General features: G+C 40.2%; 1 protein-coding gene across 2 annotated transcripts in view; it reads right to left on the minus strand.

Moving 5' to 3' along the window:
* gk (glycerol kinase) overlaps positions 1-15,803 on the minus strand; it is a 128,744-nt gene that overhangs the window by 103,955 nt on the left and 8,986 nt on the right. For both annotated transcript variants that reach the window (XM_059968172.1, XM_059968171.1), the window contains exon 2: positions 5,340-5,413. In XM_059968172.1, coding sequence (XP_059824155.1) covers positions 5,340-5,413 — 74 coding nt within the window. The remainder of the gene's footprint in view (positions 1-5,339; positions 5,414-15,803) is intronic.

Raw genomic sequence — 15,803 nt, forward strand, 5'->3', positions numbered from 1 at the left:
CCATAGGGGCTGGTGCTGGGATTTTATGGTATGAAATTTATATAAATAATTTGGATGTTAATGTATCATTAACAAGTTGGTGAATGATACCAGAACAAGTGTTGGAGTTTATGTAAAGTGATGAAAAACTACGGGGGGTGGGGGGGAATCTTGATCAGCCTGGTATGTAGGCTGAGGACTGGTAAATTGCTTTCAACCCAGATAAACCTGAGATATTGGGTTTGGGGAGATTAAATTTATGTACAAATTTTACAGCAAATTGTAGTGCACTGGGGACAATTTTCCCTTTAAAGTGTGCACGTATGCTCATGCACATCTTTTTAAGAATTTAAACAATGCTCAAAAGATTATCACCCTCTACCTCCTTAGCATGTTAAGTACATTTCATAATCATACACAACTAAGTTCCCTTTTCTGGTTTCTGATGAGACGGTATTGACAATGTGGAGTTTGCAATGACTTATCTGCAGATTTTAGAAATGGCTTACTTATACTATTTTTATTGAAGAAATTATTCAGTGTGCACATGCTGTTGTCACTGGACAAACAATTGCAAGTACAAGATTTTTGTGCACACAAGTCATTACAAATCAGAAGGAACATTGCCTTTGGAGTGTTATGGTTCAGACAGATGACTGCGCTGGTAGATCCAGTTCAAACTGAATTATCAAGTTCAAACAGTGGTTGGCCTCATCGACAATGACAAAGAGTAAAAAAAGCGGCTGGTAGAATAGTGTAAGCATAACTTGAATCTCAATGTGGACAAGACCAAAGAGATGATTGTGCATCTTAGGTAGATGCTGGTTGACTACTGCTCACTGCAAATACATAGCTCATCTGTGGAGAGAACTGGGAGCGCCATAACAGACAATCCCACATGGTCCCTTAACACAACCTCTTTAGTCAAGGAATTACAGCAGTGTCTCCACTGCCTGATGAGATTGAAGCAAATAAGGCTCCTCTGCCCCCCAACCTGAGCAATTTTTACAGGAGCACTATTGAGACTGCCCCGACCAGCTGCATCAGTCACACACCAGTTTCATTTGTTCTGGCAAGGGAATTTAAGGCAAATGACCCGCAAGTCCCTACAAAGGACTGGAGGACAACAGAGAGAAGCATCAGGGTCTTTCTTCTATCCAAAGAAATTTATCAGGACCCTTAGCATTAGCAATGATCCTTCCCATCCACCCACCAATCTTTCTGATCACTCTTTACCCCTCACCATCTGGCAGGAGATACCATAGCACTAGAACAAAAACTGTTCAGATGGGACAAAACCATTGTTTCGGTTGGCGGTAAACATGTGTATGGGTGAATGACAATAAACTTGCACATGACTAGGAATGCAAGTACAGATGGCTGAAAACAGTGCCAGTGTCACAGGTAAATAGGGTAGTTAAGGTGGCGACTGCCCACTACCTGCTGCTGTTTGGCACACAGGCATTCATAAATCAGAACAGTGAGTCTAGGGGAAGTTAGGTTGCAGTTATACAAGACATTGGTGAGACCATACTCACCATTCTGTACATCTTTTCTCACCTTGTTACAGGAAAGATGCTATCAAATTAAAAAGCGCAGGAAATAATTACCAGAATGTGAGTTGCAAGGAGAAATTGTAGTGAGTGGAGTGCAGCCTAGGACTACATTCCCTGAAATGTCAGGAATTGAGGAGTATATACAGGGTGAAAGGACAGACTCCCCTCCCCCCCCCCCCACCCCACAAGGATCTAGAAACGAGATGGAATAGATACAAGATCAGAAGCAAGAGATTTAAAAAGGAACATCAGGGGCAGGTTCTTCATGCAAAGGGTGGTGCATACTTTGAGTTGATGGTTGAGGCTGACACATTAGCAACATTTAAAAGTCATCAAGATAGGAGTTTAGAGAGCTATAGACCAATGCAAGTTGAAGGGACTAGCTCATTGGGCAACTCCAGTGCCATTGACAAGTTGGGCACAAAGGTCAGTTTCCATGCTCTATGATTCTACAGCTCTGTAACAGATGGATTAATCACCAATTTCAGAAATTTCCAGTTCTATACTAAGGAGGCAAGTTATCAGAGATTGCGAGATTGTTGAATTTCTAAGGCTGCAATATGCTCAGATGGAAAATGTGATGTTGCTCTTCAAGTTTTAGTCAGGCCTCATTAGCAAAGTATGAGAAGCCGCAGACAGATGGGCTAAAGACAAATAGGATAAAGTCTGACAAGAGTCTCCTCTGCAAACTGAGCACAGTCAGCAATTAACTTTGCCAGTGTAGAGGAGACTGCACAGCAAGAATCATCTAAACCAAAGTTCCCAATCTTTTTTATGCCATGGAATAATACCATTAAGCAAGGGGTCTGTGGACCCCAGGTCAGAACCCCTGATCTAAACTGCAACTTACAATGCTCAATGTCAGTCTGCACCACTCAGGGATGGTACTCTGACAATCGCACAGGTAGTCAATCTGAAGTATAATACTTTGGAAGTTGCAGCTCAGTAAGGGTTAAGATAATGTCCAGGCATGATAGTGTATAGATACCCAGCCAAGAAAGGTCTTCAAAGAACATAGCTTCCCTTTGCACTGATGGGGACAGAAGCAACTCGGCATAACAAGACAGGATAATGATGCAAATGAGGGATTCCAGAATGACACTTAGTAGCTCAGAATTATTGACCTTTTGTGGGTAGATTATATTAGCGATTAACACTAGTATTTTCATAGCGTGATCATGCAAATAAGGAATTTGAACATACACAAGGCTACCAATTTGTCAATATCTGTATCCAGCTAGTCAATTCTCTATAAAAATGGCATTTTGTTGTTCAAACTCCGAAACAGTGTAGTGACAGGGGCCATTCTGTTCTCCTAGTGCACGAATAAATAAAGTGTGATTGAGGAATGATTGAGTTTTCAGAGTCCAGTTAATTGGTGAGAACAATGTATCAATATTGTATCAACGAGGATTCAACATTTTCCAACGTGTTCACTTCTGTGGAGGAACTGGATAGTATCAAGTGGCAGACTCATTGGACATGAATTCAGAAGGTAACGGGGCAGCAGCTGTGCAGGCCAATGCCAGGAGTTAATTCTCAAGAGCCTGGCTATTGGGTGATAAGTTAAACAACCTCAAATATGGTCATCACTGCCTGCATTGTCAGATCTCCCAACACTCATGTTGACACTTAAATTTACCGTAACTCACTGGTCTGGCAAATATCTCCACTCAAGGCTTCTGAGATTCATTATTCATCTCACACTTTTACATTAACCAGAATGCCTACAAACATCACCCAAATTAATCATACAGCATTTAATGACAGATTTATCTCTTTCTTACTGGATCAGTGGTCAAATCATTGGCAGAATGATAACTTATATTAATATTTAAAAAGGGATGAAAAGATCAACCCAGTAATAAAAGTAAGTGAATTTAACAATTATATTCGAAGTGCAGCATACATTTTCAATTAGAGAACACAGAACAACTAAGGATTGTCAGCATGGAAAAAAAAAACTCCTTCCTGCTGATGAATGCTCAAGAAAAATAAAAATTGGCAGGCTGATGTCAAATCAATATTGCACAATGAATGACATCATGAACACAAAGTACACTGCAGATGCTGTGGTCAAATCAACATGTACAAACAAGCTGGATGAACTCAGCAGGTCAGGCAGCATCCGTTGAAATGATCAGTCAATGTTTCGGGCCGAGACCCTTCATCAGGACTGAAGGAGGGGGCAGGGGCCCCTAAAGAAGGTGGGGGGAGGAGGGAAGGTGCCAGGTGAAAAACCAATCAGAGGAAAGATCAAGGGGTGGGGAGGGGAAGTAAGGAAGGGGATAGGCAGGAGAGGTGAAGAAGGAATATAAGGGGAAAGCACTTTGGGTAGTAGAAGGCAGAATCATGAGAGAGGTGATAGGCAGCTAGAAGAGGAGACAGAGTGAAAGTGGGATGGGGAAGGGAGAGGGAGGGAATTACTGGAAGTTGGAGAATTCCCATTCGGATGTGTCCATACATGGCCTCCTCTACTGCCATGATGAGGCCAAACTCAGGTTGGAGGAGCAACACCTCATATACTACCTGGGTAGTCTCCAGCCCCTGGTATGAACATCAAATTCTCCAACTTCTGGTAATTCCCTCCCTCTCCCTTCCCCCATTCCGCTTTCACTCTGCCTTCTCTTCCAGCTGCCTATCGCCTCTCTTATGATTCTGCCTTCTACTACCCATAGTGCTTTCCCCTTACATTCCTTCATCTCTCCTGCCTATCCCCTCCCTGCTTCCCCTACCTCACCCCTTGATTTTTCCTCTGATTGGTTTTTCACCCGGCACCATCCCCCCTCCCCCCCACCTTCTTTATAAGGCCCCCGTCTCCTCCTTCAGTCCTGACAAAGGGTCTCGGCCGAAACGTTGACTGCTCATTTCAACAGATGCTGCCAGACCTGCTGAGTTCATCCAGCTTGTTTGTACATGTTGAATGATATCATAATCTAGCTAATGTGGTACAAATTGCTCCACAAATGTCTACACACTTCAGATGCGGTATTCTGGAGATCCAGGGACTTTCAAATCCCAAAGCACTGATACATGCAAATGTGGTGCTTATTATTTAAAAAAAATACATAATCTGCAAATCGTATGAACATCTGAAGGGGGCAACGTCACCCCTCAGAACACATACTAAATACAGACAGAAATCAAAACTGGACAATGAAACACAAAACCATGGAGGAAAGCCAGATATCAATAAATACATATCTGGAAAATAAAACAGAGTGAGAGTGAAGTAAAGTTACACAACAACCAAGTAGAATGGTACAGGGTTGAGTCTGTCCATTTATAAACTAAGGAAACTCAAACATGTGAAAATCGTAGGGTGTTGACTGATAATTTGTTCACTGCAAAAAGATGAGCACCCAAAGACACCATACAACATGCTTAACTGATAACTGGCTGTTTTGGTAAACAATAATTAACATCAGTAGCTATAAAATTCAAAAAGTTTAATATTTAGTACCAAGACTTTACTTAAGTTCACAAAAGAATATGATCAAAAGTTGTCTTGCTGAACTATTTAATAAGGCACTATAATTTGTGGTTGCCCAATGTTTTACTGAGTAAATATAAAAATACTTTGAGCAAAATTACAAAACTGGTGGGATTTCCCAGTCAGAAGCTCCATGTGATTTTCCAATTAATGATTTTTTTTTGTTCACTTTCTGATACTTACTGGTACCTGCCTAATATTTGAATGTTATGGTTATTCATATTACCAATAGCTTATTTTTGCTTACAAAACAGCTATAACTATAACTAGAAAACAAGTCAGAAAATGAAGTCTACATTCGATTTACTTACCCTGCCCTTGGAAGATGATGTGTAATTTCCACTTGGTGTTGAGCAACAACTTTAGATGTCTTAGGATCAAAGACCTGTGAAATAGTTGTTCAATACTATCAGTTTCTTCAAATATTCAGTAAAACATAAATGTTAATTTTCAAAGATACAACTGTGTCCATTTACTGTGAAGTTACACCACGCTAACCACAGGCACAGCAAGAATCAGCTGAAGTGAACTGGAACAGAATAATGCATCAGCAGCTTCAAGTCGTCACTTTTATTGTCATTTTGACCATAACTGCTGGTACAGTACACAGTAAAAATGAGACATTTTTCAGGACCATGGTGTTACATGACAGTACAAAAACTAGACTGAACTACGTAAAAAAAAAACAACAGAGAAAGCTACACTAGATTACAGACCTACATAAAGTGTACAAAAACTGTGCAGGCATTACAATAAACAGGACAATAGGGCAAGGTGTCAGTCCAGGCTCTCAGTATTGAGGAGTCTGATAGCTCAAGGGAAGAAACTGTTACAGTCTGGTCATGAGAGCCCAAATGCTTCGGTGCCTTTCCCCAGACGGCAGGAGGGAGAAGAGATTGTATGAGGGTGCTTAATATTTCAATAAATCCAATGCTCAAGTACATTTGATAGCTTTTCCAAAATTGTAACTACTCATCAAGGGGGCAGGTATTGTGCTTGACTCAATCTGGTCCCCATGTTATTCAAACAGCCTTACAAATCCAATTGTCCTAAAATTTGCATCTTGGGGTTTGGAACTGTCATGTTGATGCTTTTAAATGCCAGCTCAAAACCTACAGGTGCAGGAAAAAGTTTGTGAAACCATTTGCAATTACCTGGTTTTGTGCATTAATTACTCATAATGTGATCTGATCTTAACCTACGTCACAATAATAGGCAAACACAATCTGCCTAAACAAGTAGCAAGGAGGAAATTTATACCATTCCTCCATACTAAACTGTTTCACTTCATCAATACTTCTGGGATACCTTCCATGAACAGCCTTCTTCATCTCAATTGGGTGAAAGTCTAGACTGACTTGGCCATTCCAAACCACAGATTTTCTTTTTTCAACCATTGTTGTTCATTTACTCGTGTTTCCGCATAATCCAATTCCTATTCCGCTTCAGGTGACAGACTGCTACCCTGATATTCTCCTGTAAAATGTTTTGATACAATTTTGAATCAGTTATTCCCTCAACGAATGTAAGCTGTTCAGGCTGTGAAGCAGCAAAGCAGCTCCAAACCACAATGCTCCTTCCATCATGCTTCACAGCTGGCATGAGGTTTTGGTTTTGATGTTGGCATGTACTGCCCTTTCCTCCAAACATAGCAATGAGCATTTCTGCCAAAAAGTTCAACTTCTGTCTCATCTGTCCACAGAACATTGTCCCAGAAGTGTTGTAGAACATCCAAGTGGTCTTTTGCAAACTAACTTGAGACACATAGCAATCTTTTATTATTTCAAGAGCAGAAGTTTCCTCCTTGGTGTCCTTCCATGAACACAAGTGTTTTTCTTAGTGGACACATGAACAGAGACTTCAAGTTCTAGAGATTTCTGCAGGCCTTTTGCTGTTACCCTTGGGTTCTTTTTCACCTCCTTCAGCACTGCACATCATGTTCTTGGTGTGTTTTTTGCAGGACTCCTAGGGAAGTGTGGCAAACGTACTGAATTTCCTCCATTTGCAGACAATTTCTTTTACTGTGGACTGATGAACACCCAGGTCTTTAGAAATGCTATTGTAGCCTTTCCCAGCTTGATATTTTCTCTACAATTCTTCCAAGGTCCTCTAAAAATTGTTTTGATTGACATATGGTGCACAAGAACAGATCTTTCTAGAGAAGAGTAGGATCTGACAGAAACCTGGCTATCTTTTTTAAAAGAAAAAATGCATAGGGCAATTGGGAACACCCAACTCCTAATAGCTTTCATGGAAGGCCTTACCCCAAAGGTTCACATACTTTTCCAACACCTCAAACAATTCTAGTTGACTGATTGGCTACTGTAAATTATGACAGTGTGCAAATAAGCTGCAGTCCAAAGGCACTTGATGGAGATGCAAACAGAAAAGTTACAATGCATCAGAAATGTGAGGACATTGGGAATTGCAAACCTTGCTCTGCTGAAAATTGGCATGGGCACAGAGGATAACTACACTCATTCATCTTCTGGCATTCTCACAACCAATGATCTCACTTTAAGAACCATATTGCTTTTTTTCATGTTCTCGGTATTCATTACTATTTATATGCATTTGTAGTTTGTTGCCTTCTATGCTCTTGCTCTTTCATTGATTGTGTTTAGAGTTACAATTCTAAAGATTTGCTGAGTATGCCCACCGGAAAAAGAATCTCATGCATGTACTCCGATAATAAATTTTACTTTGAACTTTGAAAGGAATGTCTTTATAGATTTTTAAAGGCACGAGGTTTTACATTAAATTCTACTCATAAAATAGTGTCCATGATTTGAGGTTCAGAATAAGACAAAAGAATGACAGTTCCCATGGGCCTGACAACTGTACCTTGGGGTCTTAAAGTATGGATGCAAAGGGGACACTGGTTTAAACCAACCAATATTCTGGAGAGAACTAAAGGACCAGAATAACAGATGTGATATCACTATTCAAGAGGTGGGGAAGTGGGGGTGTGGTGGGAGGGGAAGAGAAAAATTCTTTCACTTTTCATGTAGTTTTTCCTCGTAATGTTTAATCCATCTATGCATGGGAGCATTTCAGTTACAGTGCAGCCACGTATCCACGCAACTTAGAGGGAATAGCCTCTTGATTTTCTACCTTTATATCTATCAGTTCCTTCCCAAATATATTCTTGTGACTTGGCACCCACAGCCTTCACTTATCCTGCTGAGCTCAAGGACTCAATCTTTCAACTCACTTTATGTCAGTCTTTTGATGAATTTGTCCGTGGTATTACCTCTCAATCTTCTGAACACAAGCTTTCAGGTCCACCCTAATCAATTTCTCCTCAGTAAACAGCTTTCTCAACCAATGAATAAATACAGTGAACCAATGTGATACCAAGGTCAACCTTGTGCAATGAGACCAAGGTGCATACAGCATTCCAGATCAAGTTTCAATGTCCTACATAACTTAAGCAGAACTCATCTTGTCATGTACTTCAGCCTCCTTATGAAGTTCCATGTCATTTACTATTTATGATGTGTACATAAGTCACAGCTCTTCTACCCAAAAAAATACAACTCAAAGTATTCTAGTTTTCTTAAAAGTATAAAGTTTATGTTTGCTCATTTCACACTCCATTGAATCTTTCCATTCTACATAGCTTATTGTTCCATCTATTTTTGACTCAGCAACAAGTCTGGGCACATAACAGTCAATCCTCCATGGCGCGCATTGATATGGACTGAAAATATCCCTTTTTCACACTGCTAACTCTTAAATTCAGAGCTTTTTTTTTTTAAAAAGTTCAGGTTATTTATATTAAAATATGCAGGAGGTTCCAAAATAAAGTCCTGATAGTCATTACTATTTAGCCCTGTGCATGCTTGTACACACATGAATATACCCATAAAAATGAGAAAACCTTTGCACAGCACTCTCTACTTCATCTCCATTTCTGTACTGTATGGTTCTTTTCACTACATCCTTAGTTCATTTGGCATTTATACTACTTACACTTTTGCTTAGGTCCACAATTCTGTTCTGTAGTACTTCTGAAAAATCTTTAAGGAAGCTTCAGGAACATTAGTTATTGAACTTCAAAAGTAAAGTCTGATCACCAAGCCAGAAGCTACACAGGTCAGTTTTGGATCAGTTCTGAAGTACATGATAACAATATTTCTACTTCTAAGTTGATGTTGTTGTTGGTTTTTTTGTGTTTTTTAAAAAAGTTTAACATTTCTAATCCTTCAAAAGGATCATTTCCCTTTTTAAATGTATTCCTGGCATTTCAAAGTACTGCACCCAGACCTTTGATCAGTGACCAATCCATGCATCTAAAGTTTGAGAGGAAAATGGAATTTAATACAGACAAGTGCAAGGTTTTGCACTTCAGTAGGACCAACCAGGATAGGTCTTACACAGTGAACAGTATGGTTGAGAAAAGGATCTGGGAATACAGGTACACAATACATGGAAAGTGGTGTCACAGATAGACAGGATCAGAAAGAAAACTTTTGACACACTGGCCTTCATAAATCAATGTATGAGTACAGAAGATGGGATGTTATGTTGACGGTGATGAAGACATTGGCAAGGCCTAATTTGGAGTATTGCGTGCTGTTTTGGTGACCCATCTACAAGAAAGATGTAAGTAAGGTTGAGAGATTGCAGGGAACATTTACGAGGATGTTGCCGGCTCTGGAGCACCCAAGTTACGAGGAAAGATTGAATAGGTTAGGACTGTATTCATTAGAATGTAGAAGATTTGTCAGAGGTATATAAAATTGTGAGGGACAGAGGCGCTAAATGCAAGCAGGCTCTTCCCCCTCTCCCCACTGAGGCTGGGTGGGACTATAATGATAGCTCATGGCTTAAGGATGAAAGGTGAGAAGTTTAATGGGAACACGAGGAGAAAAGTCTTCACTCAGAGGGTTGTGAGTGTGGAATGAGCTGCCAGCACAAATGGCCCACACAAGCTCGATTTCAATGTTTCAGAGAAATTTGGATAGGGACATGAATTGTAGGAAACTCGAGGGCCGTGGCCCCTAGTGCAGGTCGATGGGACATGGCAGTTAAACGTTTCAGCATGGACTAGATGGGCCAAAGGCTTGTATCTACACTGTACTTCTCTATGACCTTCACCATTCCCACCTTTGTTCCCTTAATAAATGCCTTAACATAGCATCCAGACCTGCACCTCAAGAACTATCTTTGAATTACTTCCTGGATCTATTTTTAACCTATCATCACTGTTGCTTCTCTCTTCGTGACTGCAAATACATAAATTCAAAACACTCATTTAGGACCCCAGTCCTAAGGAATACTGCTTTTTTTGGTTCACCTGAGCCACTCATTTTCTTTAGCTATCCATGGGCATACCGTCCAAAGGATAAGTACACATAAATCGAATGTTGCTCATTATGAGCATGCTGACCTTGAAGTGCCTAACTATCCTAATCCTATTTAGGAGAATTTGACTTGGTCTTGGATCCTTTGTCAAGTCAAAGTTTTCATCTCATTAGCCCTCTTTGGATCAAAAAAAAACTACAGAAAGTTGTAAAACCAGTCAGCTCCATCCTGGGTACTAGCCTTCATAGTATCCAGGACATCTCCAAGATGTGGTGTCTCAGAAAGGTAGCATCCATAATTAAGGACACTCATCACCCATAACATTCCCTCTTCTTGTTACCATCAGAAAGGAGGTACAGAAGCCTGAAGGCACACACTCAGTGATTCAGGAACAGCTTCTTTCCCTCTGCCATCCGATTCCTAAATGGACATTGAACCCATGAACACGACCTCACTTTTCTATTATTTGCTTTTGCTCTATTTTTAATTTAACCATTTAATATACATATATACTATAATTGATTTACTTATTTTTCTATATTATGTATTGCATTGGACTGTCCCACTGAGTTAACACATTTCACAACGTATGCTGGTGATATTGAACCCGATTCGGATTCCTCAGATTCCCTTGCTTCAAGGAGAACAAGCATTATCTATCAAGTACACCAACAAAACTGCAATGCTTCACCTTAGGCAATAAGACGCCAGAGACATACGAGTCTATAACCTGATTCCCAAACCAGCTATCAGTTGTGGCAGGGCTTACATGCTATTACAGGCTACAGGCTATAACATTTTATGCATTTTTTCCAGAATACAAGGGGGTTGATATGTCATGATCCACCCAAGAGCCTCCAATGCATCTGCACCCATGTTGCAATTTTCTGGAAAGTGAACCTGTAGGATGTATCTGGCCCAATGATGTCCCAGGTGATGTCCTTAGGTCTTGCACAGATCAGCTGGCAGGGGTATTTGCAGTCATTTTTAACCTCTCCCTGCTTCTATAAGAGCTTCCCACTTGCATTAAAGTAGACAGTATCATTCTTGAACCCAAGAAAAACAAGACAAGGTGCCTTAATGACTTCTGCCTGGTAGCTCTCACATCCACCATCATGAAGAGCTTTAAGTCATAGCATGCATCAGCTTCCTAGCCAACCTTGACCAACTGCAATTCACATATTGCCAAAAATTACGCTAAAGGTAGTACAGGTGGCCCATTTTTCGAACGTTCACTTTACGACAGCTCGCTGTTGTGAAAGACTTACATTAGTACCCGTTTTCGTTAACCAAGGAGGATTTTCACTTTTACGAGAAAAGACACCCACTTTATACATGTTTACCCTAAGAAAGACTACCATGACTGTGAAGCCTTGTGCGGGCAGTTGTTTGCGCATGCATTTACATGAACATGCGCGTACGTGCCGATTTTTGTCTTCCAAATTGATTTTGGCTCACTGTCTTCCTGATTTTGATAAGTGAAACTACACAGTACATACAATATTTCTACTTTATAGAGGCTGTATATTTATATCATTCCTGACTATATGTTAGTGTTATTTGGTAGGTTATTTTTTTGGTCTGGGAACACTCAAATTTTTTCCCATATTGCTTCCTTGCTTTACGGCATTTCGGCTTACAGTTTCATAGGAACGCTTTACTTTCAGATAGCAGGGGAAACAAAAACGGCAGATGAACTGAACAGGCATTTTGCTTCAGGCTTCTCTGTGGAAGACACCAGAGGCAAGCCAGGAATCCGAGAGTGTCTGGGGGCAGGAGTGAGTGTAGTTGTTATGCAAAAGCTTAGAAAGCCGAAAGGTCTGAAGGTAGATCAGTCATTTGAACTAGATGGATTACATTGTAGGGTTCTGAAAGAGGTAGGTGAAGAGATTGTGAAGGCATCAGCAGTGATCCTTCAAGAATCACTTGATTCTGGAAGACTGGAAAATTGAATGGCTTCTCAGAACAATGAGGTAGATTGTGAGGTCAGGAGTCTTTGTTATAAACTTGCACCTCAGTATCTTTTTGCACTGCACAGTCCCTGTAGCCGGTATACTTTATGGTGCATTATTATAGTTTTACCTTGTTCTACCTTAATGCTGTTGTAAGGAATTGATCCAATTGAAGATAAGCTTTCCACTGTACTTCAGAACATGTTGTAATAATAAAACAATTCCAACATCCTAGTGAACCTCCTCTACACTCCAGTATAACTATGTCCCTTCAATGATGTGGCAATTAGAACTGTGTGCACTATTCCAGCTGTGGCTTAAACAATACTTGATAAAAGTTTTACCTTAATTTCCATGCTCTGATATCCTAAAAAACCAAAGGCCAATGTCTTTATCACATTATCTGTGCTGCCATCTTTAACATGTACAGATTTGCCTGTTCAATACTTTCTAGGTCCTACCCTTCATTGTGACTGTTTTATCCTTCACAGACCTCCCAAAATGCATCATCTCACACTTACTAGGATTCTGCCTACAACTGTTCTGCTCACATTACTAACTGATTAATATCTATAACCCAATACTATCTTTACTGTAAACACCATCACTGATTTCATATCACCTGCAAGCTTACTAATGATACCCCCATATTCAAATTGGAAAAAATAACACTCACATAGGGGTAACAAACTACACATCACTGGTCACAAGCTTTAATTTCAGGCCTCCTATCACCAAGCCAGTCTGAATCTAATTTGCCACCTTGCCTTCAATCACATGGAAACTCAAAAGGTGAGACCATGTAGGATCTTTCCAAAATCTGTTTACTATAATCGGCCCTCCTTATCCGCGAGGGATTGGTTCCCAGACCCCTTGGGGATACCAAAAAACAGATGCTCAAGTCCCTTATTCAACCTGTCTCAATGCAGTGGACATTAGGACCCGGCGGCTGAGCTCTGAATCCAGTGTTTCCGTTCACGAAAATAATCATGATTGAAAATAAAGTGGAAACAATAAAGTGATCGGAAAGAGATGAAACACCATTGGTCATTGGAAAAACATTAGGCTACAGCCAGTCAACGATCGGAACAACTTTAAAGTGAGAAGGGCACTGCCCTGATGAAATCTACAATTATTACTAAGCAACACAGTGGTTTAATTATTGGGTTTGGGGTTTTGGGTTTTTGATCCTCCACATCAACCAGGCACAGAAGGACAGTGCACTCGGAAGTGGTCTGTCACTGGATCGAACTCAGGAACTTCGAGCCCGGCGCTGAAACATACATTCTTAAGTGTTTTATATGCATAGAAAGGTAAAATATATACTATATACTAAGACAAACATTTGATTAACTGACACTAAATAATACCAGATGTATCTGTTCCGACTTAGAGAACTTCCTTTTTCCCCCCGATTCCCAATCCGCAGTAACCTATGCACATCCTCCCATATACTTTAAATCACCTCTAGATTACTTATAATACCTAATACAATGTAAATGCTATGTAAACTAGTTGTTATAACTGCATTGTTTTCCTGTCATTATTCCCTAAACAAAGTCCGTACATACTCGAACAACAGGTGCCGGAAGAGCACTTCTGGGTTTTCTCGATTTGCGGTTGGTTGAGTTTGCGCATGCAGAACTCGCGGATAAGGAGGGCCGACTGTATTTGCATATTTGTAAAATGTTTGGAGTTCATTTTATGCCTATGTGAACAGACACTCTCTCTTCTTGTACACCCCACTTTCAAATATCCTTCTGACCACCCACTCCACTCTGACACATAGTTATCGCAACTTAAAACCCCACAAGCAACATGCCTTAGACCCACCATTTTCCTTCACATGTGAAGAAAGGCATACAACAAGCAATCAGTAGCACTCAACTGAATGGTCCAGCTATTGTCCGAAAGCTGATGAGACTGCTACCATGCTGCACAATGACCAATTAGTACCATCAGAGTCTTAGAGCAATACTGCACAGATACAGGTCCTTCAACCAGTCTACACTGACTATGGTGCCCACTCAGCTAGTCCCATTTCCTACATTCAGCCCATATCCCTCTACACCCTACACCATGTACAAGAGCTTAGAGTGATATTATGGTCTCTTCCTCAACCACTTCCTCTGGCATCTCATTCTATTTATACATACCACCCTCTGTGGGTTGCTGCTTTGAATCCCTTCTAAATCTTTTCCCTCTCACCTTAAGACTATGCCTTTAGTTTTGTACTTGCCTATCCTGAAAAGACTTGCCATCCTTCTTATCTATGCCCCTCAATTTTAAACAGTTTGGTAAGATTGCCTACATTCCAAGGAATAAAAACCTAGCCTGGCCAAACTCTCCCTATAACCCAGGTCCTGTAACCCTGGCAACAACCTCAAAGCTTTTCTGCACTCCCCCCCCCCCCCACCTGCCCAGTTTAACAACATTTTCCAAAAAGATGACCAAAACTGTACACAGTACTCCACGCATGGTCTCCCCAATGAGTACTTCACAACATCTCTATTGTTTGCCCAGGGTATTTTTTAGTTCAGATCGTTTCCAACATCAATGGAAACACAAGGGAAAGCAATTCACAACTCTGAAAAAGAATGTAGTAGTAAGACAATTTGCTCCCCCGTTTAAAATGTTTGCTTCAGTATTGCAGAACATTATCAGAATGAAAGATATGTACTATACCAAATTAGGATACAGGAGATGTTTTAACAACATGATTGATTCACTGATAGTTCTAGAATTTAAAAATATAGTCATCCACTCAAGTTCAAAGTAAAATTTATTATCAAAGTACATATTTGACCATATACAATCCTGAGATTCACTTTCTCAGGCATACTAGATACATAATAGAATCAATAAAAGACCACGTCAACTTGAATGTACAATCAGTGTGCAAAAGACAAACAAGGCAAATACAAAACCAATAAATAAAGCAATAAATATTGCAAAAATGAGACGAAGAGTCCTTGGAAGTGAGTTCACAAGCTTTTGAAATATTTCAATGATGGGGCAAGTGAAGTGAAGTTATACCCTTTGGCTCAAAAGCTTGATGGCTGAGGGGTAATAACTGTTCCTTAACCTGGTTGTTGTGTTTTACTATTTATTGTTGTGTTTATTATGTTATGATTGCACTTGCCCTGGGAAATGCTGTCTCATTCTGCCCTGCAGAGCTGATGTATGGTTAGAATGACAATAAAGTTTTTGAATCTGAATCTAATTGCTCCAATCACTGCCCTCTATTTTATGAGGGTAAAAAGTGCAATTGATAATTTCATTATTTCCTATAATAAGACAGTTCAGTTCCTCATTCAGCTCATAATTATGAAATACTTTCATGATCCAGCTTGCTCAAATTCAACTCCTGCTCCTCACCATCTCACTAGGCTACTGAAGCAAATAAAGGCCCCCCCCCCCCCAAATTAGTGTGCTGCTTCCCCTCCACCATATCCCCTCTGCATTACAGTAGTATTGTACATTGCCCAAAAAAATGCTCTCATTTTAATTCAG

Source organism: Hypanus sabinus, chromosome 4 (genome assembly GCF_030144855.1).
Source record: "Hypanus sabinus isolate sHypSab1 chromosome 4, sHypSab1.hap1, whole genome shotgun sequence".
In the NCBI taxonomy this organism is placed as follows: domain Eukaryota; kingdom Metazoa; phylum Chordata; class Chondrichthyes; order Myliobatiformes; family Dasyatidae; genus Hypanus; species Hypanus sabinus.